The following is a 25941-nucleotide window of genomic DNA, read 5'->3' on the forward strand; positions in this document are numbered from 1 at the left end:
GAAGCAAATACGTGGGTGTCATTGCATTTCTAGTCATCGCTTTCTTCATTATCCAGTGACTTATAGTCCATGCCTATTTCTTTCCCAGCTGAACTGAAAAGACAGTGTTGAATCAGTAGTGTTTATTACCTTTCTGGGTTTATTTAGCAACATTTTTATAAAAACACAAATGCCTTCTTTAATTTTGTTGGAAGGTACAGCCTCCTGGTTAAAATGTCTGACCACATTAAGTGAACGGTCAGATTGAGCTTTTAAAAAAGCACTTACAGAGCTGAGAATATAGCTCAGGTACACCTCAGAATAAAAGGGATTTCTTACATTTGGTTATTTATGTGCTGGTTATCAGTTATAAAATACCCACTCAGATCTGTTTCTTCAGTTTTCTTACCTAGCTTTCTTACCTTTTTTCATGTTGTCACATGACTGGTATTACATTAAAGCTGTTAAGTGTCTTGCTTTTAACTTGCTGTTGAACTTCATGGTAATCTTGGGGATGTGTTTTTATTGTTTCTATAGTGGGTTAGTGGTTCTTTTATTAGAATTTGCTAATACCCTAGAATTTAGAATTTTGGTGTTTTTCTACTGCGTTTATATAAAAACATTTGACTCAGGGCTTGTTTTTTTGTTGTTGTTGTTTTTTCTTTCTGATTTAAAAAAGAAAGCCTTCCAGACAAAGCTGTGATAAGTAAGACATTTGGGATGCTGGTGGCCTCTTCCAGTGGGCCTCCTAAGCACCCAAGTATTTAGCATTGAGGACCCCCATTGTCTCCTCCCATAGCTCTGGGCCCCACATAATCTAGTTTTTAGTAGTTAACTATTTCAGTCTCCTCTGCCTCTGTGCCTGCCAAGTCTGAAGCCGTGGGGGTCAGGCTCCCTCTCGATGGAAATGCATGTACCTTGCAGTTCCAGAGCCCTCTAATGCAGCTGGACTCGACTGCACATCTCACATCTAGGATTATTTTCTTGCTTTTTTTGGTAATGAGACTGGCTGAGAATTGCATAAAATAGGCGGAAATGGTCGGTCCCAGTGATTCACAGGGTGCCCGAGGAAACCTCTGGCTCACTCGTGAACAATCCTGACCAATTATGGGGCTGGATGTAAGGAATGAGGTCAAGGAGGAACGGCTGGAAAAAACAGCGCGCTTGCTTCGAGTTTCCTAAGGCCAAGTTCGAGAAAGCCGATGGAAAATGTGAAGCCCCGTCCTGCCCGGCGGGCATCTGGTTCGGGCCAGCTACCGCCGCGCTCGTCGGCTCACCCCGCATTCCTCGGGGACCCGGAAGGGCCTGCCTTCAGGGGGCGGCGTTTGGAAGCCCTCGGCCGCCTCTTGGATCGGCTCCTGTCAGTCACGGCTCGGCCTGCGAGGCGCGGGCCCGCCCAGGGGCTTCCCTTCGCCCCTCACTTGAGAGAGTTCCTTTTAAATACCGCTCAGGAGCCCGGGCCGTCCCCTTACGTGCTCCGGCCTACGCCCGCGGGTGGCGGCCTCTTCCTTGTCTGATTGGTCGCGGCCCGTGTCAATTTTCCGTGACGCAGGAGCTCGCCGGCCTAGGCCCCGCCCTCTTCCGAGGGCCCTGAAAACAATTTTAAGATGGCGGCGGCGGCGGCACGGAAAACAATGGGGCCGAGACGGAGGGGACAGGCCGAAGCCTGAGGTGGGCAGTGAGCGCCTGCTCGGAGTCGGGCAGAGCGGAGCGGGGGCAAGATAGGCCGCTGCGTGCCAGCCTGCTCCGCAGCCCGCGGAACCATGGCGCGGCCGTGAGGCGGACCGAGGCCGCCGAGAGAAGCGGAGCCCACAGTGCCAGCCGGCCCGGAGAGGCCCGGGCCCGGCCCGTGCAGCCCGCGGCCCATGGTGCTGCCCACCTGCCCCATGGCGGAGTTCGCGCTGCCCCGGCACAGCGCGGTCATGGAGCGCCTCCGCCGGCGCATCGAGCTGTGCCGGCGCCACCACAGCACCTGTGAGGCCCGCTACGAGGCCGTGTCGCCCGAACGCCTGGAGCTCGAGCGCCAGCACACCTTCGCCCTGCACCAGCGCTGCATCCAGGCCAAGGCGAAGCGCGCCGGCAAGCACCGGCAAGCGCCGCCCCCGGCCCCGGCGCCCGCCCCGGCCCCGCGGCTCGACGCCGCCGACGGCCCCGAGCACGGCCGCCCGGTCGCGGTGAGTTGGGAAGGCACTGGTCCCCCGCTGCCTCCGCTCGCCCAAGTCGCTCCCGGATGCGGCCCCGGGCCTCTGGCAAACTTCCCCGCGCGTCCCAACTCTGGGGTCGGGCTCCGGCGGGGGGTAAAGCCAATCTGGCAGGGTGCTGAGCGGTTGTCATCCTCGAGAAACCGCACTCGGGCATTTCTGGGGGAAAAACAGGACCCGGGGGGACTTTGCATGAGGCCCGGGGCTGGGAAGGCAGAAGGACTTAGGATTCCCTTCTAGACTTCGTCCCGAAATGTTAAGAACTTTTTTTTTATTTTGGGACTGAGCAGTGTTAAGGAGTTCTCGCCCAGTAGGCCTGACCTCATTTATTCTGCATATGTTGATTGGATCCTCGCTCTTTCTAGTGCTGGGAGTGGAGTCCGGGCTTTAATATGGAATTAAGTCAGCCTTCACTTGACATTATCAAAACTACTTGAGTGGAAAAAATCATAGTCTTTGAAAACTTTGCCAAAACGCCCTCTGAGTTGCATGTAGATGTTCCGTGTTTGAAATTCGTGAATTTGAGATTGCTTCAGTATTATTGTTGACAATTCCAATTGTAACCCATGAGGCCTGGTTAAAATCTCTGATGATTTTAGATAGTCATTGGTACATTTTTATACCTTTTGGGTTTTTAGTAGATAATACTGGTTGCTTAGAAGTTGTTCCTTCCTGACCCCGATTATAAAAGGAAAACAGATTTTGTTTATGGGGGGGAAGGCGGGGGGTGGTATTTTTTGAGTCCAGCTTCTTGGTGAAGTTTAAAAGAAATACTTACATTATTTGTTCAGTATATTTGTAATCTATGCCTTTATTATCTCTTACCTGGGCTGTGAGTGTAGTCTTTCCCTTTAGACCTTAGGCTTTCTAAGTGGTATAGCCATTTATCAATTAAAGGAATGAAGTTTAATCTCTTTGGCTTGGCTTTTGGGACCAGTCTGACCTGACCTATCTTTCCATGTCCCTCAAAGATCTGCTACTCTGGTTAAATTGTTCTCATTCTTTCCCATGCTAGCTTCAGCTTCTGGGCTTGAGCACAGAATACTGGGGTTCAAACCCAGTTTTATTGCTTTTGTACCAACTTGTCATGTCTTCTTATCTTCACTTTTCTTGGACTAGTCTTGTCATCTTCACTTTCTTCGCCTGTTAGTGGGGGTAATTATTAGGATTGTACTATCCAAAAGAAATGAGTATAGGTAAGAAATTATTTAACAAACTTGAGGGCTATCTGCAAGTTGTTTCTCAACACCTTTTTGAATCGTACTATTCTGTCAGTACTAGCTCATATCCTTCTGCTTTGCAGCTAGTTTCTGAGAAAAAAAACTTAGTCAGAATCTTCTATGTCAAAATAGTTAGGAATTATGACACACATTGCCCATGCTGTTTATTTGTTGCACATAGTCGTATATCACTTCAGTTACATTGCTTCTTACCAAATAGACTGTAAGCTCTTGGAGGCAGAGAGGTCTTATGCTGGAAACCACACGTGCCTGAGGCCCTCAGTGCGGGGTGTGAGTGATTGTTATTAATCTTGCTGGTGCTTAACTCAGTAATCTATCTCAAATTACTCAACTGCAGAAGCCACCATTAGTAATGCTTTTTTTGGGGGGTGGGGTGGGTAGTGGGGCTTGAACTTTGAGCCTGGGTGCTGTCTCTGAGCTCTTCAGCTCAAGGCTAGCACTCTACCACTTGAGCCACAGTCCCACTTCCTTTTTTCTGGTGGTTCATTGGAGATAGGAGTCTCAGAGACTTTCCTGCCCAGGCTGGCTTTGAACCACGATTTTCAGATCTTGGCTTCCTGAATAGCTAGGATTATAGGCGTTGAGCCACCAGCACCTGCCTACTAATACTTTTTGTTTGTTTTTGTGCTGGTTCTGGGGCTAGACCTCAGGGCCTGAGCACTGTCCCTGAGTTTTCTTGCTCAAGGCCAGCACTCTGTCACTAGACCCATAGCTCCACTTTTGGCTTTTTAGTTAGTGGTTAATTGAAAATAAGAGTCTCATAAACTTTCCTTCCTGGGCTGGAGGCTGGCTTCAAGCCACAATCTTCAGATCTCAGCCTCCTGAGTATCTAGGATTACAGATTAGAGCCACCAGCACCTGGCTAATTTCTTTTTTTTTTTTTTTTGCCAGTCCTGGGGCTTGGACTCAGGGCCTGAGCACTGTCCCTGGCTTCTTTTTACTCAAGGCTAGCACTCTGCCACTTGAGTCACAGCACCACTTCTGGCCATTTTCTATATATGTGTTGCTGGGGAATTGAACCCAGGGCCTCATGTATACGGGGCAAGCACTCTTGCCTCTAGGCCATATCCCCAGCCCCCTGGCTAATTTCTTTTTGAAGTTAGACTAAGGATTTAGAACCTGTAGGATTTTTGTTGTTGTTGCTCTGAATCACTAGTGAGAAATCAGATGCACATCTAATTTTTTTTAAGAGAAATGAATTCTGACTATGTTAGAACTTGAATCAGGCTTGCTATATAATTCCTTTGGGTGTCAGAACATGATCATAATCTGCCATGCAGAGTTAATATATTATCACATTGAGTCGTGACCAGAGGGATTTCATGAATGTCAATTTGACAGTGATTAATACTCTGTCTTTTCACTCAGGCTCCAAATGATTCTAACTGAGCTGTTCAGCCTTGGAATAGGGTTCAGAAGATAACTATCACTAAGAAAACAGTGCTGTTTTCCATTTTAGTAACTTAGAGTGGGAGAGAGTCCTTGGCTGAGTAGGATTGACATGGAGAACAGAAATTTGCATAGAAGGATGGAAAGAAGAAAGCATCTCTTAGTCATTGTTACTTTTGACAATTCTGCTTCCAAGTGTGCTATAATTCTCTTAGGCAGTGGTTGCATAGCCAGAGTTTCCTAATCAGCTATTTATTTATTTATTTATTTGTCCAGTCCTGGGGCTTGAACTCAAGAGTATGGGTGCTGTCCCTGGGCCTCTTTATGCTCAAGGCTAGCACTCTACCACTTGGCCACATCATCACTTCTAGCCCTTTCTGATTATGTGGTACTGAGGAATTGAACCCAGGACTGTGACTAATGTGCCTACCACTAAGCCACATTCCCAGCCCTGGCTTTTTCTGAGTAGTCTATTGGAGATAAGAGTCTCATGGACTTTCCTCCACCAGCTGGCTTTAGACTGCTATCCTTAGCCTCTTGTGTAGCTAGGATTACAGGTGTGAACCAATGCTGCCTGACCTTATCTTAGTTTTTTGGTTTTGTGCCTAGCCTGGGTGCTGTCCATGAGCTTGTTTTGCTCAAGGCTAGCACTCTAGTACCTGAGCCACAGCTCCATTTTTGGCTCTTTTTGGAGTGGCTTATTGGAGATCAGAGTTTCATGGATGGCCTGGGAATGTGGCTTAGTAGAATAGTGCTCACCTAGCATGCATGAAGCCCTGGGTTCAATTCCTCAGAACCACATACACAGACAAAGCTGGAAGTGGCACTGTGGCTCAAGTGGTAGAATGCTAGCCTTGAGCATAAGAAGCTCAGGGACAGTGCCTAGACCATGAGTTCAAGCCCAGGACTGGCAAAAAGAAGAAGGAGAAGGAGAAGAGGAGGAAGGGGAGGACGAGGGGGAGGAAGAAGAAGGAAGAAGAAATGTTTTATGGACTTTTTTGTTTGGGCTAGCTTCAAACTGTGATCCTTAAATCTCAGCCTCCTGAGTAGCTAGGCTTATAGGAATGGGCCACTGGCACCCAGTTCTTAGTTTTTAAAAGAATGAGCCTATTAGTTTGTTCATTTGGTTTTTTCCTACTTTGTGCTCTTTTGTTTGTGTCTGTGTGAGTGTGACACAGGGATTCAAACTTGGTATCTAATGCTTTCTGCCTTTTGGCAGGTATCTTACCATCTGGGCCATGCCTCTAACCCCTAACTTTGTGCTCTTGAAAAACAAATAGTATTCTAATGACAGGATATACTTTTTCCTTAGGATTGCTGGATTATGGAGATCTGCTCACTCAATACAGATATTTATTCTTTTTTTTCCCAGGTCCTAGGACTTGGGGCTGGGAATGTGGCCTAGTGGTAGAGTGCTTGCCTAGCATGCATGAAGACCTGGGTTTGATTCCTCAGCACCACATAAACAGAAAAAGCCAGAAGTGGTGCTCTGGCTCAAGAGGTAGAGTGCTAGCTAGCCTTAAGCAAAAAGAAGCCAGGGACAGCACTCAGGCCCTGAGTTCCAAGCCCTCAGGACTGGCTAAAAACAAAACAAAACAAAATCAAGTCCTTGGGCTTGGGCACACTGTCCCTGAGCCTCATTATGCTCAAGGCTAGCGCTCTACCACTTCCAGCTTTTTTGAGTAGTTTATTGGAGATAAAGAGTCTCACAGGGACTTTTCTGCTCTGGCTGGCTTTGAACTCCTTAGATTTTATCCTCCTGAGTAGCTAGGATTACAGGTGTGAGCCATCAGCACCTACCAAATGTAGATACTCTTTTCAAGTAGCTTGGGCATTATCTTTAGCAAAGTTTTAAATGTCCCTTTATCAACCTTTGCTAGACTTTTGCTGTTGAGCCAGAGAAACTATTCCTAAGTGTTATAATAGTTGACAAATTCAACAACCTTCTATGCTGCTGCTCTCCCTGCTTTATTTCTCTAAACTTTTGTTCCAGGGGCTTGAATTCCTCAGGGCCTTGCACTTTCACTTAGCTTTTCCCACTTAGGTCTGGCATTCTACTCTTTTTTTTTTTTTTTTTTTTGGCCAGTCCTGGGCCTTGGACTCAGGGCCTGAGCACTGTCCCTGGCTTCTTCCTGCTCAAGGCTAGCACTCTGCCACTTGAGCCACAGCGCCGCTTCTGGCCGTTTTCTGTATATGTGGTGCTGGGGAATCGAACCTAGGGCCTCATGTATCCGAGGCAGGCACTCTTGCCACTAGGCTATATCCCCAGCCCGTGGCATTCTACTCTTGAGCCATACCTCTACTTCTGGCTTTTTGGTGGTTAATTAGAGATAAGAGTCTCATGGGCTTTCCTGCCTGGGCTGGCTTTGAACTTTGATCCTTAGATATCAGCCTCCTGAGTAGCTAGGATTACAGGCAGGAGCCACTCTTGTGCTCCATTTGCTTTAACATTTGTACTGTTCTTCCCTCTTCTTTCCCTTTCTCTTCCCTCTCTACTTTTTTTTCCTGTGTGTTACATGAAGATTCATACTTTTTAGCTGTACCCCAATTACACTAGTGTGTACCTTGTAAGAGTTAAGAAAAGTGTAAACATCACAAAAGTGAAACTTGTAAACTGTGTTTTATTTTCTCACTCTCAAAATAGTATGTGGCGTAGTAGTAGAGTGCTTTTCTAGAATGCATGAATCTCTGGGTTTAAATCCTCAGTACCACTTAAACTGAAAAGGCCAGAAGTTGCTCTGTGGTTTAAGTGGTAGAGTACTAGCCTTGAGCAAAAGAAGCTCAGGGACAGTGTCTAGGCCTTGAGTTCAAGGCCCAGAACTGGCAAAAAGAAAAAAAAAAAAAGGGAATTAAATAGTCTTCCTTTTTTTTTTTTTTTTTTTTTTTTTTTTGCCAGTCCTGGGGCTTGGACTCAGGGCATGAGCACTTTTTTGCTCAAGTCTAGCACTCTGCCACTTGAACCACAGCACCACTTCTGGCCATTTTCTGTATATGTGGTGCTGGGGAATTGAACCCAGGGCTTCATATAAACGAGGCAAGCACTCTTTCCACTAGGCCATATCCCCTAGTCTTCCTTTTATCCTTTGCACCTGAACTTCTCATTTACTTACTATCCTATAATCTCTCTTTTACATCTTCTCCTCTTCTGTAATTGCCCCTTAGAGGACATCAAGGATAGAATTGCCAAATTCAGTGGTTTCATCATTCTTAGTCATCATTCTTCTTGACTTCCTCTTCTATAAGACTCTTCTCTTAGTTTCTTCTCTCTTCTGATTTCTTTTCAGCTTTCTGGTTGTTGTTTTTTTCCCCTCCCTCATCTCCTTCTGATTTTTCCTTATTAATTTGTGCAAAAAAATCTTTGAGCACCTATTATAACCTAGGCACTAGGGATATTGCAGTGAACAAAACAAAAACTCTGTTGTCATAAAGAAGATCAGTAATTAGTTGGATGTGGTGGTACAGACCTATAACCTCAGCTACTCTGGAGGCAAAGGGAAGAAGATATTGAGAACTTATTGAGACTCTACCTTCAAAATACAAAAAAGTGAGCTGGGTATTCAACTCATCAGTAAATGCTTGTCTGGCATGTACAAGGCCTTGGGTTTAATCCCCAGTGCCACCGAAACAAATTACCTTATGATAAATGCTAAGCAAGAACTAAAGGAGCTTGATGGATATATGATACCAAGTGATTGGGCAGTTTGCCATAAGACACTGTGTCTTACTCTGGGCCTAAAGAATAAGAAAGACTTTCATCAGTCAGCCGGAAGTCTCATTAAAGAACATTCCAGTTAAAACCACCAACACAGAGTCTAGGGCAGGAGCCTTCTGAGCTTGCAGAAAGAACAAAAAGAAGGTCATTGTATCTAGAGCAGCATGGCAGGCAGGCAGCTGGAATGAAAAGTTGGTAAGCAAGGACCAAATTAAGTTCAATTCTAGTTGGAAGCAATAGCAGGACCTGAAGCAGAAACCTGATGTGATGTAACTTACATGTTCTTTTGATGGTCTTGGGGATCGAACTCAGGCCTTCCTCTACTACGTGAGTCATCCCTCAGTCCTTTGGCTTTAGTTTGTTTTTTTCAGATAGGCCCTGTCAGATAGGGTCTCTGGCTTTTGCTTCAGATCCTCTGCCTCCTGAACAGCTAGGATCACAGACATGGGCTACCACAGCTTGTTTTTGAGATAGATTCTTATTAACTTTTGTTTGTCTAACCTTGAACCCAGATCTTCCTGTCTATGTCTCCTGTATAGCTGTGATTACCTGCATGTGTCACCACAGCCTGACATATGTTTCTAAAAATCATTCTAATGCTATGTGGAGAATGTCTGGGATTGGTGTGAGCTGAGCAAGAGTAGATGCAATCAGAGCTTTTGTAATTAGTTGTCTGAGCTCACTAGAGATGTGAGGGTTTATGGCAGTCATGGAGACGAAGAGGAGAAGATAGATTTTGAGCAACTCCTATAGGCAGTGGTCACAGGAGTTGATGGACAAACTGGATAGCTTGGACATTTGGACAAGAGAGGAGTGTAGTCAAAGGGGATTCCTTGTGTTTTAGTTTAAGCAATGTTCTTTGAGCTGAGTGCTGGTGATTCACACAGTTCAGAAAAAGGACATTGGAAACCATCTCCCACAGAAAAGTTTGTAAGACTCCTTCTCAACTTAGAACTGGGTGCAGTGCCTTAAGCCTGGAAGGCAGACTGAGGCTCAGACCCAGGCCTGAGCAGGAAGTGAGATCCTATCTCAAACAAGGGCTGGAGGTGTAGCTCAGAAATAAAGAGTGCCTGCCTTCCAAGCATGAGGCCTTGAGTTCAAACCCCGGTACAGAAGAGAAATGTTCTTTGTACAGTTTTTGTTGTTGTTGTTGAGATAGGGTATCAATATATAGCCTTTGCTGATGTTGAATTTGAAATCCTCCTGCCTCAGCCTTCTGAGTTTTGAGATTATAGACATGCACCACCACACCCTGCTGGTTTTCACGTATTTAAAAACTATAAATGCTCCCTGGGCAATTACTTTTCAAACTCCCAATATTTTTCCCCCTGGGTTTTTTAGCCAGTCCTGGGGCTTGAACTCAGGGTGGGCACTTTCTCTGAGCTTCTTTTGTTCAAGGCTAGCACTCTACCACTTAAGCCATAGTGCCACTTCTGGCCTTTTCTGTTTATGTGGTACTGAGGAATGGAACCCAGGGCTTCATGCATGCTGGCAAGCACTCTGCCACTAAGCTACATTCCCATCCCCTCTACCTACCACTTGAGCTACCTCCACTTATGGCTTTTTGGTAGTAAGTTGAGCATAAGAGACTCACTTTCTTTCCTGTTGGGGCTGGCTTTGATGCTTGACCCTCAGGTCTCAGACTCCTGAATAGGATTACAGGCATGAGCTACCCATGCCTGGCCTGCAACAAAATCTTATATTTCTCCCAAGTATTCCCTAGTCTAGCCATTTAAAACCCAACCAGAAATTGCCTACTCCTCCTTCACTTCCATATTTCAGTTGGTTGTTGAGATTTTGAGTAGTTAACGTTGAGCTCATCTTACAGCAGGCTATTAGGGCCATAGAATACTAATTTCATTGGCTATCTAAAAAATTCTAGCATGATGATACACATCTTGAATCCTTGTTATGAAAGGCCAGCTTGGGTAAAACTTAATGAGACTATGGGACTGGGAATGTAGCCTAGTGGTAGAGTGCTTGCCTTGCATACATGAAGCCCTGGGTCCGATTCCTCAGCATCACATATATAGAAAAAGCCAGAAGTGATGCTGTGGCTCAAGTGGCAGAGTGCTAGCCTTGAGCAAAAAGAAGCCAGGGACAGTGCTCAGGCCCTGAGTCCAAGCCCCAGGACTGGCCAAAAAAAAAAAAAAAGACTATCAGAAAAACAAGCCAAGTATGGCAGTTCATCCCTGTGGGGCCAGCTACTCAGGAAGTAGGAGCAGGATCATAGTCTGTGGCTGCATGGGCAAAAAACCTATGAGATTCCAGCTGAAAAACTGAAAGCAGAAGGACCAGGGGAGGAGCTCAAGTAGCATAATGCTTGTCTGGCAAGCTTGAGCCCTTGACTTCAATCCCTAGTGCCACAGAAGAAAAATTCTAAAGTGAAACATTTAGGAGCTACTGGAAACAAATTTAGATTGTTTTCTTTACTTAGCATATTTCAATTTTTTAATATGCTGATTTGTGTAAGAACTTGAGCTCTTATCAAGGAGAACTGAGCAAAAACCTAAGACTATGATAGCGACAAGGTCTTTGAATTTGTCACCTCAAGTGCCAGGGGCTGGAAGATGAAACTGGAAAGATCATGAAAAGCCTTTCATGTAATTGATGTTGAGTGGACTAAATAATTTTGAAACACTCTGAATCTCCAAGACCAGAACCCCCCCCCCCCACACACACACAAATTCTAAGGGGAAAATGGTAGAACTTAAGCCCATGCATGAAGCCTTCATAAGTCATTATTTGGCTGGGTGTAGATGGCTTATGCCTGTGATCATAGCTACTCATAGGTAAAGATCAGGACGATTTGTGTTTGCAGCAAGCCTGTGGGTAAATGCCAGGTACCATCTCATTTGATAGCTCGATGTAAGACACAACAGCACATGCCTGTCATCCAACTTACTTGGGAAGCATACATAGATAGGGTCATGGTCCAGGCCAGCCTGGGCATACATGTGAGACCCTACTCAAAAGATAAAAGGAAGACAAAAAGGGCTGAGGACGTGGCTTAAGTAGTAGATATCCTGCCTAGCAAGTCTAAGGGCATGAGTTCAACCCCAGTGTCACCCCCCAAAAAAAAGTGAAAGTAAGAGAGAACTTTGTGTGTATATTACCAGTCTTTTGCATAGCAGGCAGTGAGCTATCCCTGGGAGTATGAGACCGCAAATAGGTATTGCAGCTCACACCCCCTCAAGTGTTCTCCCCTTACCTCCCACAGGCACACAAAGACTACACAGACTTTGACAGTGCTTCTTGAGCTACAGTTACCTCTGATTCTCTTCCTCTCAGCTCTGTTTATTCTTTTTTTTTTTTCCTTTTTCTTTTTTGCCAGTCCTGGGCTTGAACTCAGGGCCTGAGCACTGTCCCTGGCTTCTTTTTGCTCAAGGCTAGCACTCTACCACTTGAGCCACAGCGCCACTTCTGGCTTTTTCTATATATGTGATGCTGAGGAATCAAACCCAGGGCTTCATGTATGCAAGGCAAGCACTCTACCAGTAGGCCATATTCCCAGCACTCTGTTTATTCTTTATTCCTCTACAGGGTATTTTTTTTTTCTTCTTCTTTTCAATCATGGGGCTTGAACTCAGGGCCTAGGCTACTGGGTAGTTTTTATCCCTATCAAATGGTGACATTATACAGGGTTGTTCTGGCCTACTATAGAAGGGGTTCTTAATAAGTGGTCATTCTTACTGGCATAGGAGCTTTCTTTTAAGTGTTCATCTATTTTTTTTAATCTCCTAATTACCTCTGTTAATTAAGTATGAGCTTTTGCCAGAAAACCTGGCCAACCATGAAGTTTTTTCACCTTTGGCAAATTGACTAGTTTCAACCCAAAGATAGAATTGGGGTCTGGTTACTGAACTATGCTTATTTAAGTCTGATTTGGGGAGTTGGCTAGAGGGAGGTGAATGAGGAAGCACCCCTATGTTCAGAGACAGATACAGAGATGGGACATCATTGTGCTGTGTTTTATGTTTCTGAAGGGTGGCACGAAAAGCAGAGGACACTAGGGAGTCAGTGGCATACTACAGTCACGTTTGGAAACTGAGGACGACTTCACAATGGAGACTGCATGTTCCAGGCTGTCAAATGCTGCGCAGTGTCCACAGAACCCCTTTTGCTCTTGTCAAAACCACTTCTCAGTTCTGTTCTTCACCCTACACTCCCACATACTGCCTTCTACAATGATACAGATGACTTTGATGCCACCTGCCAACTCTTTGCACATCCTGAAGCCAATCCCATCGCTCACCCATCGTCAAACCTCACAGACTCCACCTTCACCACACTGGAAACTGCTACTACTACCTCAGCCTGAGCCATCATTTCTTTAATGTAGATTTCTATCTTCTGGTTTTTCTCCCTGTTGGCCCTATTCCTTCTAAGTCTTCCCAGAATATCCTGATTTTTCCTCCTATCTGTGAGAACCTCTGTGCAGGTTTCCCCCTCTCCTCCTCCAGACCGCACATATAGTCAGGCACACTGTTCCCTACCACCTCTTTGTCATGTTGAACCATCACTTCATGCTCTTCACTCCTGTACTCTGCTGCAAACACATTGGGTCCTTGATGATGGCAGATACTAGGCACTCTCCCACGCAGGCCTTTGCCAAAGCTGCTTATCTAATTGGGCATTGATGATTGACACATATAATCCTAGCTACTCAGGAAGCTTAAGAATCGAGGTTCAAAGCCAGCTTGGGCAGACAAATCTGAGAGACTATTTCCAATTAACCAGCATAATAACAGAAAGGGAGGCATGGCTCAAATGATAGAGTGTCAACTAAGAGTGTAAAAAGCTGAGCAAAAGAGTGAGGCTCTGAGTTCAGGCCCCAGTTTTGTCACACACACACACACACAGAAAAAAGGAAAGAAAAGAAAAAAACACAAGTGCTTGCTAGGCAGCGTACTAGGCAAACATTCTATTCTTTGAGCCACATCTCCAGTTCTTTTGTTTTAGCCTTGTTTTCGAGATAGGATCTTGCCTGGGCTGGTTTCAAATCTGAGATCCTCTTGCCTTTGCCTCTTGAGTATCTAGGATTACTGGTGTGTCCCACGACACCTGGTTAACTACTAGAAAATTTAAAGCTGAATTCCTGGCCCACAGTTGTGACTGTCATTTCTGCTAGATGGCTATTCAGTAACAAGTTTGTACAATATTGAGATTTAATGTTTTGTTAGATACTTATTGATGTGCCATCTCATCTGTGGTACTCATATCTCCCTGTCACTTTACAGTTACAAGAATATAAGGGGACTCATAGGTTGTTATGTTATGACAATTGAGCTAGGAGTCTACCCCCTGCTGGGGGGAGGAGGGAAAAAGGGAGAGAGAACTTGTGAAATAGAAAGACAAGTATTAATGAAAGTAATTTTGAAAGTAGTTTGGTTTGATGACTAGAAACAAGCCATGAAGAGAGAATGATAGGGGGAACTCAAGGAGGGGTCATTCTTTAAACATTTAACCCTAGGTACTGGTAACTTGCTGAATATTATAATTGGTGCTGGGGATTAAAAGGGACAGGGCTCTTGTCCCCCATAGATAGGAGAAATACAGAGAGGTCAGTGAATACTTAGCATGATGCAGTCTTTGCTGAGAAAGTGGAATATAAGTATTCCGGTCAGCATATTGTTAGAGCACTGGAGATAGAAGAAAACAGTTGGCCAGTTGGAGAAAAATATGACAAACTTGAAACTTAAGCTAAATCCGAACAGATTAGTAGAAGTCATGTGACTTGAGCATATTCTGTCCTGAAAGTTCAGTCTAGGTTAGGGCCTCAAGGAAATGTCAGGGACTTAAATGGAGAATTTATTCAGGATCAGATCAGTCTTTTTTGTACCTAGTACATTTGAACTTTATCTGCAGTGATGGAGAAATAAGGAGCAATCATGCTGATAGCATCATAAAAAGTAAGTTCTATCAGAATAGAAATAGAAATCAACATGAAGTTATTTCTGTAATTTAGCTAAAAAATGTAACGAGGGCCGGGTGCTGGTGGCTTACCCCTGTAATCCTAGCTACTCAGGAGGCTGAGATCTAGGTCCTCACCGGAGAGCGATTTAGAAGGTAGTATAAATATCCACTCGTCGGAGAGGGCAAAAATTGAGCTCCCTCATTAAATCAAGGAACACAAGATCAAGGGGTAGATTTAGAGAGGGAGGCTGAGAACTCAGTATGGTGTGTATTCTATCTCACATCCACTTGGAGCTTTCCAGTTAACAACTGAAGTTGTAAGTCTAGAGCAGAGGGGAGAGCGTAACAAAAAATACTTGAGTACCTGGGCTAGGGATGAAGTTCAGTGGTAGAGTGTGTGTCAAGTATGTATAAGGCCTTCGAATGAATGACATAAGTGCTGGGGTTCCATCCCAGTGCTACAAAGAAAAACTTATTTTTTGGATGTCTGCTCTGTGCCTGGTTGTCAGGTTGTAGCTGAGACCTTGTGTGTAGATAGTGTTGTCTGAGGAGATGACATCATTGAAAGAGATGAAGATTCTACTCTCATGTATTACCGTTTAAGGGGTAGGCTTCAGAAGGGACCTGCAGAAAGTGGTCTTGGAGGCAGAACAAGTTCAGAGTGGCTGCATGGACACAAAGGGAACAAAATGTATACAGAAGGAGAAGGGTGGCCATCAGAGTCCAGAGGCTCTGAGAAGTCACGGAGATGCAGTCTGAAAAACACTTGGATTCAAGAACCAGGAGGTTACTCCAATAAGTATGACAAAGTGGAGACCCATCTTTTAAGAAGTTCCGAAAGTTAGGAAAGAAATAAGAGCATTACTAGGTGTGGAGTTTAGTACATTCAGAGTTGTAGCACATTCAATTGCAGAACTTTTCATCAACCCAGAAAGAAATCCTATGTCGCCCATCAGCCCTTTCCCTTCCCACCAGACCCAGCAACCACTAACGTGCTGTGTCTTCTTTGTCTCCTGTTTACTTCACAGGTCAAGAGTTTTAACCCTCTAGTTGCCAAACCCACGGAAAATGTTCAGTAGTTAATTTTCTGTTTTGTTTTGTGTGTTTTTTTGCCAGTCCTGGGCCTTGAACTCAGGGCCTGAGCACTGTCCCTGGCTTCTTTTTGCTCAAGGCTAGCACTCTGCCACTTGAGCCATAGCGCCACTTCTGGCCGTTTTCTACATATGTGGTGCTGGGGAATCGAACCCAGGGCTTCATGTATAGGAGGCAAGCACTCTTGCCACTAGGCCATATTCCCAGCCCAGTAGTTAATTTTCTGGACCTCTTTGGTCCATTAAGTCACCAGTCTGCCTTGTATTCTGTTTTTATCATGGGTTCTTCACCTGCCCGCTGGCTGGATTCCACCTTTCTGAGTGATCAGATCTATTCGTGGTTCCAGCTCATGCCTTGTTGATGGTGTCTTTCCACAGAGGTCCCACTCAGTATTACTCACTGCCTTTTAGACATGACTGGGATGGTCACAGTCATTTCTTCATGGCTGAAGTGAAACTCAGCCCTCTCCTGTAAGAAACTCTTACTCTACCTTTTATTTCCTATCTTACCCATACATTCAAACTAGATAGAATAGCCTCTTTTCATCCCTAAGGTAAATGTATCATCTGCTGGATTTTCTTCTACCAAACTCTAAAACCTGTCTCTTTTGCATTCCCACACAGGAGTCTTCATCTCTCTTAAGAACTATTTGAGCAGTTTTCTACTTTGTCACCCTGCCTGTAACCACTCATTCTGAAGTCCATTCACCACATAGTCATTGAGAACTTTTTTTTTTTTGCCAGTCCTGGGCCTTGGACTCAGGGCCTGAGCACTGCCCCTGGCTTCTTTTTGCTCAAGGCTAGCACTCTGCCACTTGAGCCACAGCACCACTTCTGGCCATTTTCTGTATATGCAGTGCTGGGGAATTGAACCCAGGGCTTCATGTATTCAAGGCAAGCACTCTTGCCACTAGGCCATATCCCCAGCCCCCATTGAGAACTTTTTGAAAAATGTTCAAGTGGTAGAATGCCTGCTTAGAAAGTGCTAGGCCTTGAGTTGAAACTTCCGTACTAGAAAACAAACAAAACCCCCACACCTAGAAGTATTTGTGTCCCCATTCAAACCTAAGGGATTGAGCCTTGCTTACTACCAGTTTATAGGAAGTGAATGGGGTAAAATAACTGGTAAAGGGAGCTGGGAACATGGCCTAGTGGCAAGAGTGCTTGCCTCGTATACATGAAGCCCTGGGTTTGATTCCCCAGCACCACATATGTAGAAAATGGCCAGAAGTGGTGCTGTGGCTCAAGTGGCAGAGTGCTAGCCTTGAGCAAAGAGAAACCAGGGACAGTGCTCAGGCCCTGAGTCCAAGGCCCAGGACTGGCCAAAAAACAAAACAAAACAAAACAAAAAGGAGTGGTAAAGGATATGGAGATATAATCAGTTTGTGAGAGCAAGAAATTCTACAGGACACATAGACTAATCTTAGTCAAATACATGGCAAAAAGTCGCATGAGAGAACTGTGCAAAGAATGGTGTCAACCAGGGCTGGGAATATGGCCTAGTGGCAAGAGTGCTTGACTCGTATACATGAAGCCCTGGGTTCGATTCCCCAGTACCACATATATAGAAAATGGCCAGAAGTGGCGCTGTGGCTCAAGTGGCAGAGTGCTAGCCTTGAGCAAAGAGAAGCCAGGGACAATGCTCAGGCCCTCAGTCCAAAGCCTAGGATTGGCCAAAAAAAAAGAATCGTGTCAACCAGATATAGTGTATTGGATCCAAATGTGAATAACGTGGAGTGTGTATATGCACATTAGTGTTTTTGTGCATGTGTGTATGCGCGCACGCATGCTGGGCTTGAACTTGGGGGCCTGTGTCTTATCCCTGATCTTTTTTTTCTCAAGACTAGTACTCTACCATTTGTGCCACAGGTTGGTGATTAATTAGAGATAGGAGTCTCATGGACTTACCTGCCCAGGCTGGCTTCAAACTGCAATCTCAGGGGGCTGGGGATATGGCCTAGTGGCAAGAGAGCTTGCCTCGTATACATGAGGCCCTGGGTTCGATTCCCCAGCACCACATATACAGAAAATGGCCAGAAGTGGCGCTGTGGCTCAAGTGGCAGAGTGCTAGCCTTGAGCAAAAGGAAGCCAGGGACAGTGCTCAGGCCCTGAGTACAAGGCCCAGGACTGGCCGAAAAACAAAACAAAACAAACTGCAATCTCAGATCTCAGCCGCCTGAGTAGTTAGGGCTGTAAGCATGACCCATCAGTGCCCAACATAACTTTTAACCGTTTTAAGCTGTTTTGCCATCTTCATTATGAATGCCTAGAAATTAGGCTCCCAGATTAACTCAACTTTGCTTCCCCTACATGCCTTGCACATACCAATGCAATGTCCAAGGCTTACAGGTCTTCCAGGACTACCACATTCCACCCTCCACACTCCCCATCTCCGCCTACACCATTCCAGCTAAATTTTGTGAGGAGTTGAGAGTGAGGTCCAGTGTTTCCTTTGGCTAAAAGTAACCACTATTGCAAAACAGAGTTGTTCCTTTGGAACCCTTTGCAGCTGTTTTCGTGTGGCTATTGAAAGAGGGAGTGGTAGGTTTTATAATTGTTGGGGCAAAGAGGGATTCTGTTTCTAATCTGGGACAGCCAGCTGACTCATCAAATGCCTTGACCCCTGAAGTTTCCATCTTCCCCCTTAGGAAAATGGAAATCAGCTCTTGTGTTTACAGACCAGCTCAGACCTGGCTCTGTGGGATAAAAGAAATATTACATCCCAGTGTGGCAGTTCACATTTGTAATCCCAACACTTAAAGGACTGAGACAGGAGGATCAAGAATTTGAGGCCAGCCTGGGCTACATGTAATAAGATCCTATATCAAGGAGAAAGAATAAGGAAAGAAATATTAGCAACTTACTTTTATTTCCTCTGATCTATTAAATGAGGGTGAATTTACCTTCTTTAAAGGAAATTGTAATCAATGTATTTTATAAAGGATATTCTTTAGGGACATGGTTCCTTCTCCCCCCTGCCCCTAGGTGGCAATAGGAAGCAGAAAAACCTGCTTGACAGCAAAGCAGACATCCTTAGTTTACCAAGATCCTGTCCTTAAACTGAGTGCAAGGACTGTGTTGCTTACCTCTGCCCTGCAGTTCCTTTGGTCAGGCAGTCCTAAGTTTTTTCCCAGAACAATTTAGGCACCCATATATGGATTTAAAAAAATATTTGGCTGGGATTTTTAGAGCACTGTACAGTCAGCTTTTATAATTAAAAAATAAGAAAATGTTGATATAGTTGACAGAAGTTAAGGGAGCATTATAATTGGGATGAAGAGGTAAGAAAAACCATCCCCCTTGGCATCTGTGGGTCTGCTGCTGAAACCTGATGTCTTGCCACGGGACAGACTTGGGGCAGGACACAGGTCATAGCACACCTATACTCAGCCTCCAGGGCTACTGTGGGTCATCATAGCCCTTTTCCCTCTTATGTAGCCAGAGGACACAGCTTGCCACATGCCACCCCCAACTCCTCTAAAATCTACTTAGAGATAATTAGAAGTCTTTATTTGGAACATTTTTTTTTCCCTGTGTGCTTATACTAGAGCTTAAACTCAGGGCCTCAAGCTTTGCTTGGCCTTTTCCCTCAAGGATAGCACCCTGCCACTTGAGCCATACCTCTACTGTTTGCTTTTTACTGATTAATTGAAGATTAGGATCTTATTTATTTATTTTGTTGGACTTGGGGCTTCAACTCTGGGTCTGGGTGCTGTCCCTGAGCTCTTCAGCTCAAGTAAGTTAGTACTCTACCACTTGAGCCACAGTACCACTTCCAGTTTTGTGGTGGTTCAGAGGAGATAAGAGTCGCAGAGTTTCCTGCCCAGGCTGGCTTTGAACCATGAACTTGAGATCTCAGCCTCCTGAGTAGTTAAGATTACAGGCGTGAGCCACTAGTGTCTGCCTGGTTGAAGATCAGAATCTTAATGGACTTTGTTGCTTAGGCTTGCTTAGGCCTCCTGAATAGCTAGGATTATAGGAGTAAGTCACCAGTGCCTAACTCCTTTATTTATTTATTTTTGCTTTTTTTTTTTTTTGCCAGTCCTGGGGCTTGAACTCAGCACCTGAGCACTGTCCCTGGCTTCTTTTTGCTCAAGGCTAGCACTCTACCACTTGAGCCACAGTGCTATCTCTGGCTTTTCCTGTACATGTAGTGTTGAGGAATTGAACCCAGGGCTTCATGCATGCTAGGCAAGCACTCTACCAGTAGGCCACATTCCCAGCCCCCCCCCCTTTTTTTTTCAATTGAGACAGTTTCACTATATAGCCCAGGCTTTCCTGAATCTCACAATCCTCCAGTCTCAGCTTGCTGGGATTACAAGTGTGTGCCATAAGTGGAAATGGGGTGGGAGTGGGGTCCCAGAAGTGAGGGTAATAAATCCACAGGACAGCATTGCAGGGAGGTAGGCCCCTAATTTAAGTCATTGTTGGAAGCAGAGGAATTCAAGATGTGATTTTGTATACCTAAGTCTGTCTTTTCCATGTTTTTCAGCATCTTCATGATACAGTGAAGAGGAATCTTGACAGTGCTGCCTCCCCTCAGAATGGCGATCAACAAAATGGCTACGGAGACCTCTTTCCCGGGCATAAGAAGACTCGCAGGGAAGCACCTCTAGGTGTTCCTGTGTCTGTTAATGGGCTGCCTCCAGCCTCACCCCTTGGTCAGCCTGACAAGCCTAATGGAGGAGATGGCCTGCAGTCCAGTGGGAAGCACTCCATGGGGCTGGACTCCATCAACAAAAAGTGTCTGGCAGACTCAAGCCTCCATTTGAATGGAGGCAGCAACCCCAGCGAGTCATTTCCTCTGAGCCTGAATAAAGAACTGAAGCAAGAACCTGTTGATGACCTGCCGTGCATGATTACTGGGGCGGGAGGGTCCATATCGCAGAGCAACCTTATGCCTGACCTCAATCTTAATGAACAGGAGTGGAAGGAGCTCATCGAGGAACTGAACAGGTCTGTGCCTGACGAGGACATGAAGGACCTGTTTACCGAGGACTTTGAGGAGAAGAAGGACCCTGAACCTTCTGGCTCAGCCATACAACCCCCATTGGCCCAGGACATTAATATTAAGACGGAATTCTCTCCAGCAGCCTTTGAGCAAGAACAGTTAGGCTCGCCACAAGTAAGGGCCGGGTCTGCAGGACAGACCTTTCTGGCACCTTCATCTGCCCCAGTGAGCACAGACTCATCTGCCATTGGGGGCTCTCAGACCCTGTTCCACAACTCTGGTCAGCCTGGGGCAGACAGTCCTGGTTCCAACCTGATGCTGGCATCAGCCCAGGCCCCGAATACACAAAGAGCCCTCCCGAGTGTGGTGCTGCCCAGCCAGGGCCCTGGAGGGGCCTCAGAGCTTTCCTCTGCCCACCAGCTCCAGCAGATTGCTGCCAAGCAGAAGCGTGAGCAGATGCTCCAGAACCCACAGCAAGCTGCCCCGGCCCCCGCCCCAGGCCAGATGCCCACATGGCAGCAGGCAGGGCCTTCCCACAATCCTTTAGATGTCCCTTATCCCATGGAGAAGTCTTCTAGCCCTCCTGGCTATAAGCAAGACTTCTCCAACTCCAAACTGATCATGATGTCTAGTGTGACCAAGAGTTCCCCTCGGCCTGGAGCCCCCTACCTCCAGCCTAGCCATGTGAACCTGCTGAGTCACCAGTCCCCGAGCAGCTTGAACCAGAACGCCATGAATAACCAAGGGTCAGTGCTGGACTACGGCAATACAAAGCCCCTTTCTCATTACAAAGCAGACTGTGGGCAAGGCGGCCCGGGGTCTGGCCAGAACAAGCCAGCCTTGATGGCCTATCTTCCCCAGCAGCTGCCTCATCTGAATAACGAGCAGAACTCCTTGTTTCTGATGAAACCAAAGCCAGGAAACATGCCCTTCCGCTCACTGGTTCCACCTGGCCAGGTAAGTGCCTGGCATCCTTGTTCTTCTCTGTTGCAGGCACCAGTGAGGTAACGTGTTGGGGAAGGCACAGCTGCTGCCAGCTTTTGAATTCTGTGGGAGTAAAAATGTCAAATAAACCAGTCACTGTTTTCAGTAAATAAAAATTGAATAAATTCCCTACTATAACTTGATTTTTTTGCCAGTCCTGGGGCTTGAACTCAGAACCTGGGTACTGCCCCTGAGTGTCTTTTGCTCAAGGCTAGCATTCTACCACTTGAGCTACAGTGCCACTTCTGGCTTTATCTGTGTATGTGGTGCTGAGGAATTGAACCCAGGGCTTCATGCATTAAGCCACATTTCCAGCCCTACAGCTTGATTTTTTTATTTTTTTTTTGGCTAGTCCTGGGGCTTGAACTCAGGGCCTGAGCACTGTCCCTGGCTTCTTTGCTCAAGGCTAGCACTCTTCCTTTTGAGCCACAGCGCCACCTCTGGCCGTTTTCTATATATGTGGTACTGCAGAGTTGAACCCAAGGGTTGCCACTAGGCCGTATTCCCAGCCCCTATAGCTTGATTTTTAACTACACCAAGACTTGAGAATTCATCTCATTTAGTCCAGTGTCTGTCACTCCATGAGGTTAAGCTCATTTGTAGCTGTGCTTCAGAGGTAATGCACACATTTAAGGTGTTTTTAGCGGCTTTTGGGGAGGTCACCTTTCAGATCTGTGTTAAATCCCTGAGCCAGGTGGGTGGCATGCACCGGAATCCAAGCTACTCAGGAGACTAAGGTAAGAGGAATTCAAGGTTGAGACCAGGTTGGGGTATATAATAAGATCCTGTCTTAAAAAAAATAAATCCTGCCATGCACCAGTGGTTCATGCCTATAATCCAAGGTATTCAGGAAGCTGAGATCTGAGGATCGAGGTTCAAAGCCAGCCCAGGCAGGAAAAGTCCATGAGACTCTTATCTCCAGTTAGCTACCAGAAGACTGGAAGTGGAGATTTGCTCAAAGTGATAGAGCGCTAGCCTTGAGCACTTGCCCAGGGATAGTACCATGAGTTCAAGCCCCACGACTGACTGACCAAAAACAACAAAAAAAACAGACAAGAAAAAAACAGAAACAGGCAAAGAAAACACCAAACAACCCTAATCCATTAGACAACCATTAAACATGACCTATACATTAGTTACATTATGTAACTAAAACCAAACAACTATTAAACATAAAAAGGTCTAAAATAGAACTCCCAGTGGATCACAATAGCTCAAAAGCTATATATGTATGATCATATAAGACAAGGATAAGGGGCTGGGGATATAGCCTAGTGGCAAGAGCGCTTGCCTCATATACATGAAGCCCTGGGTTAGATTCCCCAGCACCACATATACAGAAAATGGCCAGAAGTGGTGCTGTGACTCAAGTGGCAGAGTGCTAGCCTTGAGCAAAAAGAAGCCAGGGACAGTGCTCAGGCCCTGAGTCCAAGGCCCAGGACTGGCAAAAAAAAAAAAAGACAAGGATAAGCAAACTCTATTGTTGACGTTATATTTAAAGTTCTAGGTGAATTTCCTTTGGCATATGCCACGTGGCTACTGTATATTTTTTTTGTACACTGGGTATTGTATATATGCCTACCTGATCTAGGGAAGGGAAAGAAAAACGAGGGTGTAAGATATCACAAGAAATGTACTCACTGCCCTATTATGTAACTGTACCCCTTTTGCGCAACACCTTGTCAACAAAATTTAATTAATAAAAAAAAAGAAAAGAAAAGAAGAAAGGGGCTGGGGATATGGCCTAGTGGCTAGAGTGCCTGCCTCGTATTCATGAGGCCCTGGGTTCAATTCCCCAGCACCACATATACAGAAAATGGCCAGAAGTGGCGCTGTGGCTCAAGTGGCAGGGTGCTAGCCTTGAGCAAAAAGAAGCCAGGGACAATGCTCAGGCCCTGAGTCCAAGCCCCAGGACTGGCCAAAAAAAAAAGAAAGAAAGAAAAAGCTAAAGGGTGCTATAAGGCCCTGAGTTAAAGCCCCTGTACTGGGACAAACAACAACACCAACAAAAAACATGACCTGTAGACAGGAGCAGGGCGTGGTGATAACTGCAGTGGTGCCAAGTACTTTGCACTTTACAGAGCCTCCCCAGAACTCTGCATCTTCTGGACCCTGAGGATATTACACCACATAGCAGTGGACATTACACCATTGCAGTCAATAAGATTACAATCCTGATTATAAACAAGAACTGCAAAGGAGCTCAGAAAGTTGAACTTGTTTATTATATAAAGTAGCTTTTTGCCCCTTTTCTCTGTTTTTCTAGTTGTAAATAACGATGGCATAATATTGTGGTTAGCCTGTGTATCTAGACAGTTCTCGTTGATACATAGTTGGGGATTTGGTTTTTGTTGTTGCTTTGATGCTGATACTAGGGTTTGAACTCAGGGCTTCTCACTTCTGCTTGGCTTTTTCATTCTTGGTTGGTACTCTGCTTCATGAGCCACACCTCCACTTCTGGTTATTAATAGAAAAAAAGAGCCTAACAGGGGCTGGGGATATGGCCTAGTGGCAAGAGTGCTTGCCTCCTATACATGAGGCCCTGGGTTCAATTCCCCAGCACCACATATACAGAAAATGGCCAGAAGTGGCGCTGTGGCTCAAGTGTCAGAGTGCTAGCCTTGAGCAAAAAGAAGCCAGGGACAGTGCCTGAGTCCAAGCCCCAGGACTGGCCAAAAAAAAAAAAAAAGAGAGAGCCTAACAGTTTTATCATCTGGGCTAGCTTTAAACATCAATCCTGAGATCTCAGCCTCCTGAATAGGTAGGATTGCAGTTGTGAACCACTGGCGCCCAGATATATCTATAGATATATATCCTATATATGCAGTATTTTTTAACACAAACACATGACAAACGTTAATCAGTCTGTTCACAGAAAAATGTTGGTACTCTACAGATGACATATAATTTCAGGCTCTTTGGAGACTGCCCCAAAACAGGTTCACACCTCAGGCTGTGGCATTTCCATCTATCAGATCCCCTTCTGCAGTCAGACATTTCAGCAAGCAAGTTTTTGTTTTTCTTGTTTAAGTTTGCTTAGTGTAAAATCACGTCAAGTTGTTTGTTGAACAACATAGTAGTTTTAGTGTTTGTTGAACACCATACGTTTTAGTCTTTACCCAGCCCACTCTCTTAGGGGAGGTCAGTAGGGAAGTAGAGATTACGAAAGAGCCTTGAAGAAGGCTCTCACTTGACTGGCATTGCTTTATCTGTGTTGACAGGAGCAGAATCCTTCCGGCGTCTCAGGGCCAGCCCAAGCTGCCAGCGTGGGGACCCAGCCACCTGCTGTGTCTGTGGCCAGCACTCATAGCAACTCCCCATATCTCAGCAACCAGCAGCAGGTGGCTGTGATGAAGCAACATCAGTTGCTCTTGGACCAGCAGAAACAGAGGGAGCAACAGCAGAAGCATCTGCAGCAGCAGCAGCAGTTCCTGCAGAGGCAACAGCACCTTCTGGCAGAGCAGGTGATGATAAACCTGGAAAAGACCACACAGTCTCCGCTTGTGCCTGTGTGTTTGCACTAACATCTTTGCATGCCTGCTGCCATAGTGCTTTGTCCTTTCAAGTCCCCGTTGCAGTAATACAGCATTTCTCAGAGGTGGCTTATATTAGAAGCCACCTGTGTCACCGAGTGGGGATTAGTGAAGGCAGAATCCTGGCCAAGTCTGTCTGTGTAAGGGACCTTTTCCAGTCTTTCCAGTTAGCAGCTTTGCAAACCACTGAGCCTTGTTAACGTCACTGTGCAGCTCGGCTTCATTGTGAATGGAAAATCTGATAGGAACAGGAGGTGAAGGGTGAAGAACATGTGGTTCTGGGGTTGTAGAATCGGAATGCACAGTCTTATTTACGTGTACAGTACTACCAGGTGCAGTACTGAGAGTTGGCAGGATTTTAAACTATGCCTTTAAGATTTAGGACCTAGCTCCCAAGAGTGAAATTATTTGATGGGGATTACTACCTCAATTCAATTCCACCTTTAAAAAAAGAATAACTGCCCTTTGGGGGTGAGGGAGGGTTGGTTGTGGGGATTGAATTTTGGGCCTGGGCCCCGTCCCTGAGCTCTTCAGCTCAAGGCTGGCACTTTACCATTTGAGCCACAGCGCCACCTCTGGTTTTCTGCTGGTTAATTGGAGATGAGTATCTCAGACTTTCCTGCCTGAGGTGGCTTTGAACTGCTATCCTTAGATCCCAGCCTTCGGAGTAACTAGGATTATAGGTATAAGCCACCAGCACCCAGTAATAACTCCCTTTTTAGGATATCACTTATGCCGCATATAATTAATTCACTTAAATTGTACAATTCAGCGGGTTTTAGTACAGTCAAAGTTGTGCCATTAGCATAATCCATTTGGGGACATTTTTCATTACTCAAACCAAAGACTGTGTCCCTCCCCCAACAGGAGGGTGCGTGTTTGTGAATAACATACTTGGCCATTACTTTTTGCTTACCTAACTGTTCATTTGAGGTGTGTGGGTG

At 45.6% G+C, this 25941-nt stretch overlaps 1 protein-coding gene across 1 annotated transcript in view; it reads left to right on the forward strand.

Annotated features, from left to right (window-relative positions):
• The first annotated feature begins 1423 nt into the window (after window positions 1-1423).
• The window catches only part of Maml1 (mastermind like transcriptional coactivator 1), a 29793-nt gene continuing 5275 nt past the window's right edge, over window positions 1424-25941 (forward strand). Inside the window, exons 1-3 of the mRNA XM_048334303.1 lie at window positions 1424-2153; window positions 20022-21437; window positions 24686-24928. Coding sequence (XP_048190260.1) covers window positions 1845-2153; window positions 20022-21437; window positions 24686-24928 — 1968 coding nt within the window. The 5' untranslated portion in view covers window positions 1424-1844. The remainder of the gene's footprint in view (window positions 2154-20021; window positions 21438-24685; window positions 24929-25941) is intronic.

Source organism: Perognathus longimembris, chromosome 25 (genome assembly GCF_023159225.1).
Source record: "Perognathus longimembris pacificus isolate PPM17 chromosome 25, ASM2315922v1, whole genome shotgun sequence".
Taxonomy (NCBI): Eukaryota; Metazoa; Chordata; class Mammalia; order Rodentia; family Heteromyidae; genus Perognathus; species Perognathus longimembris.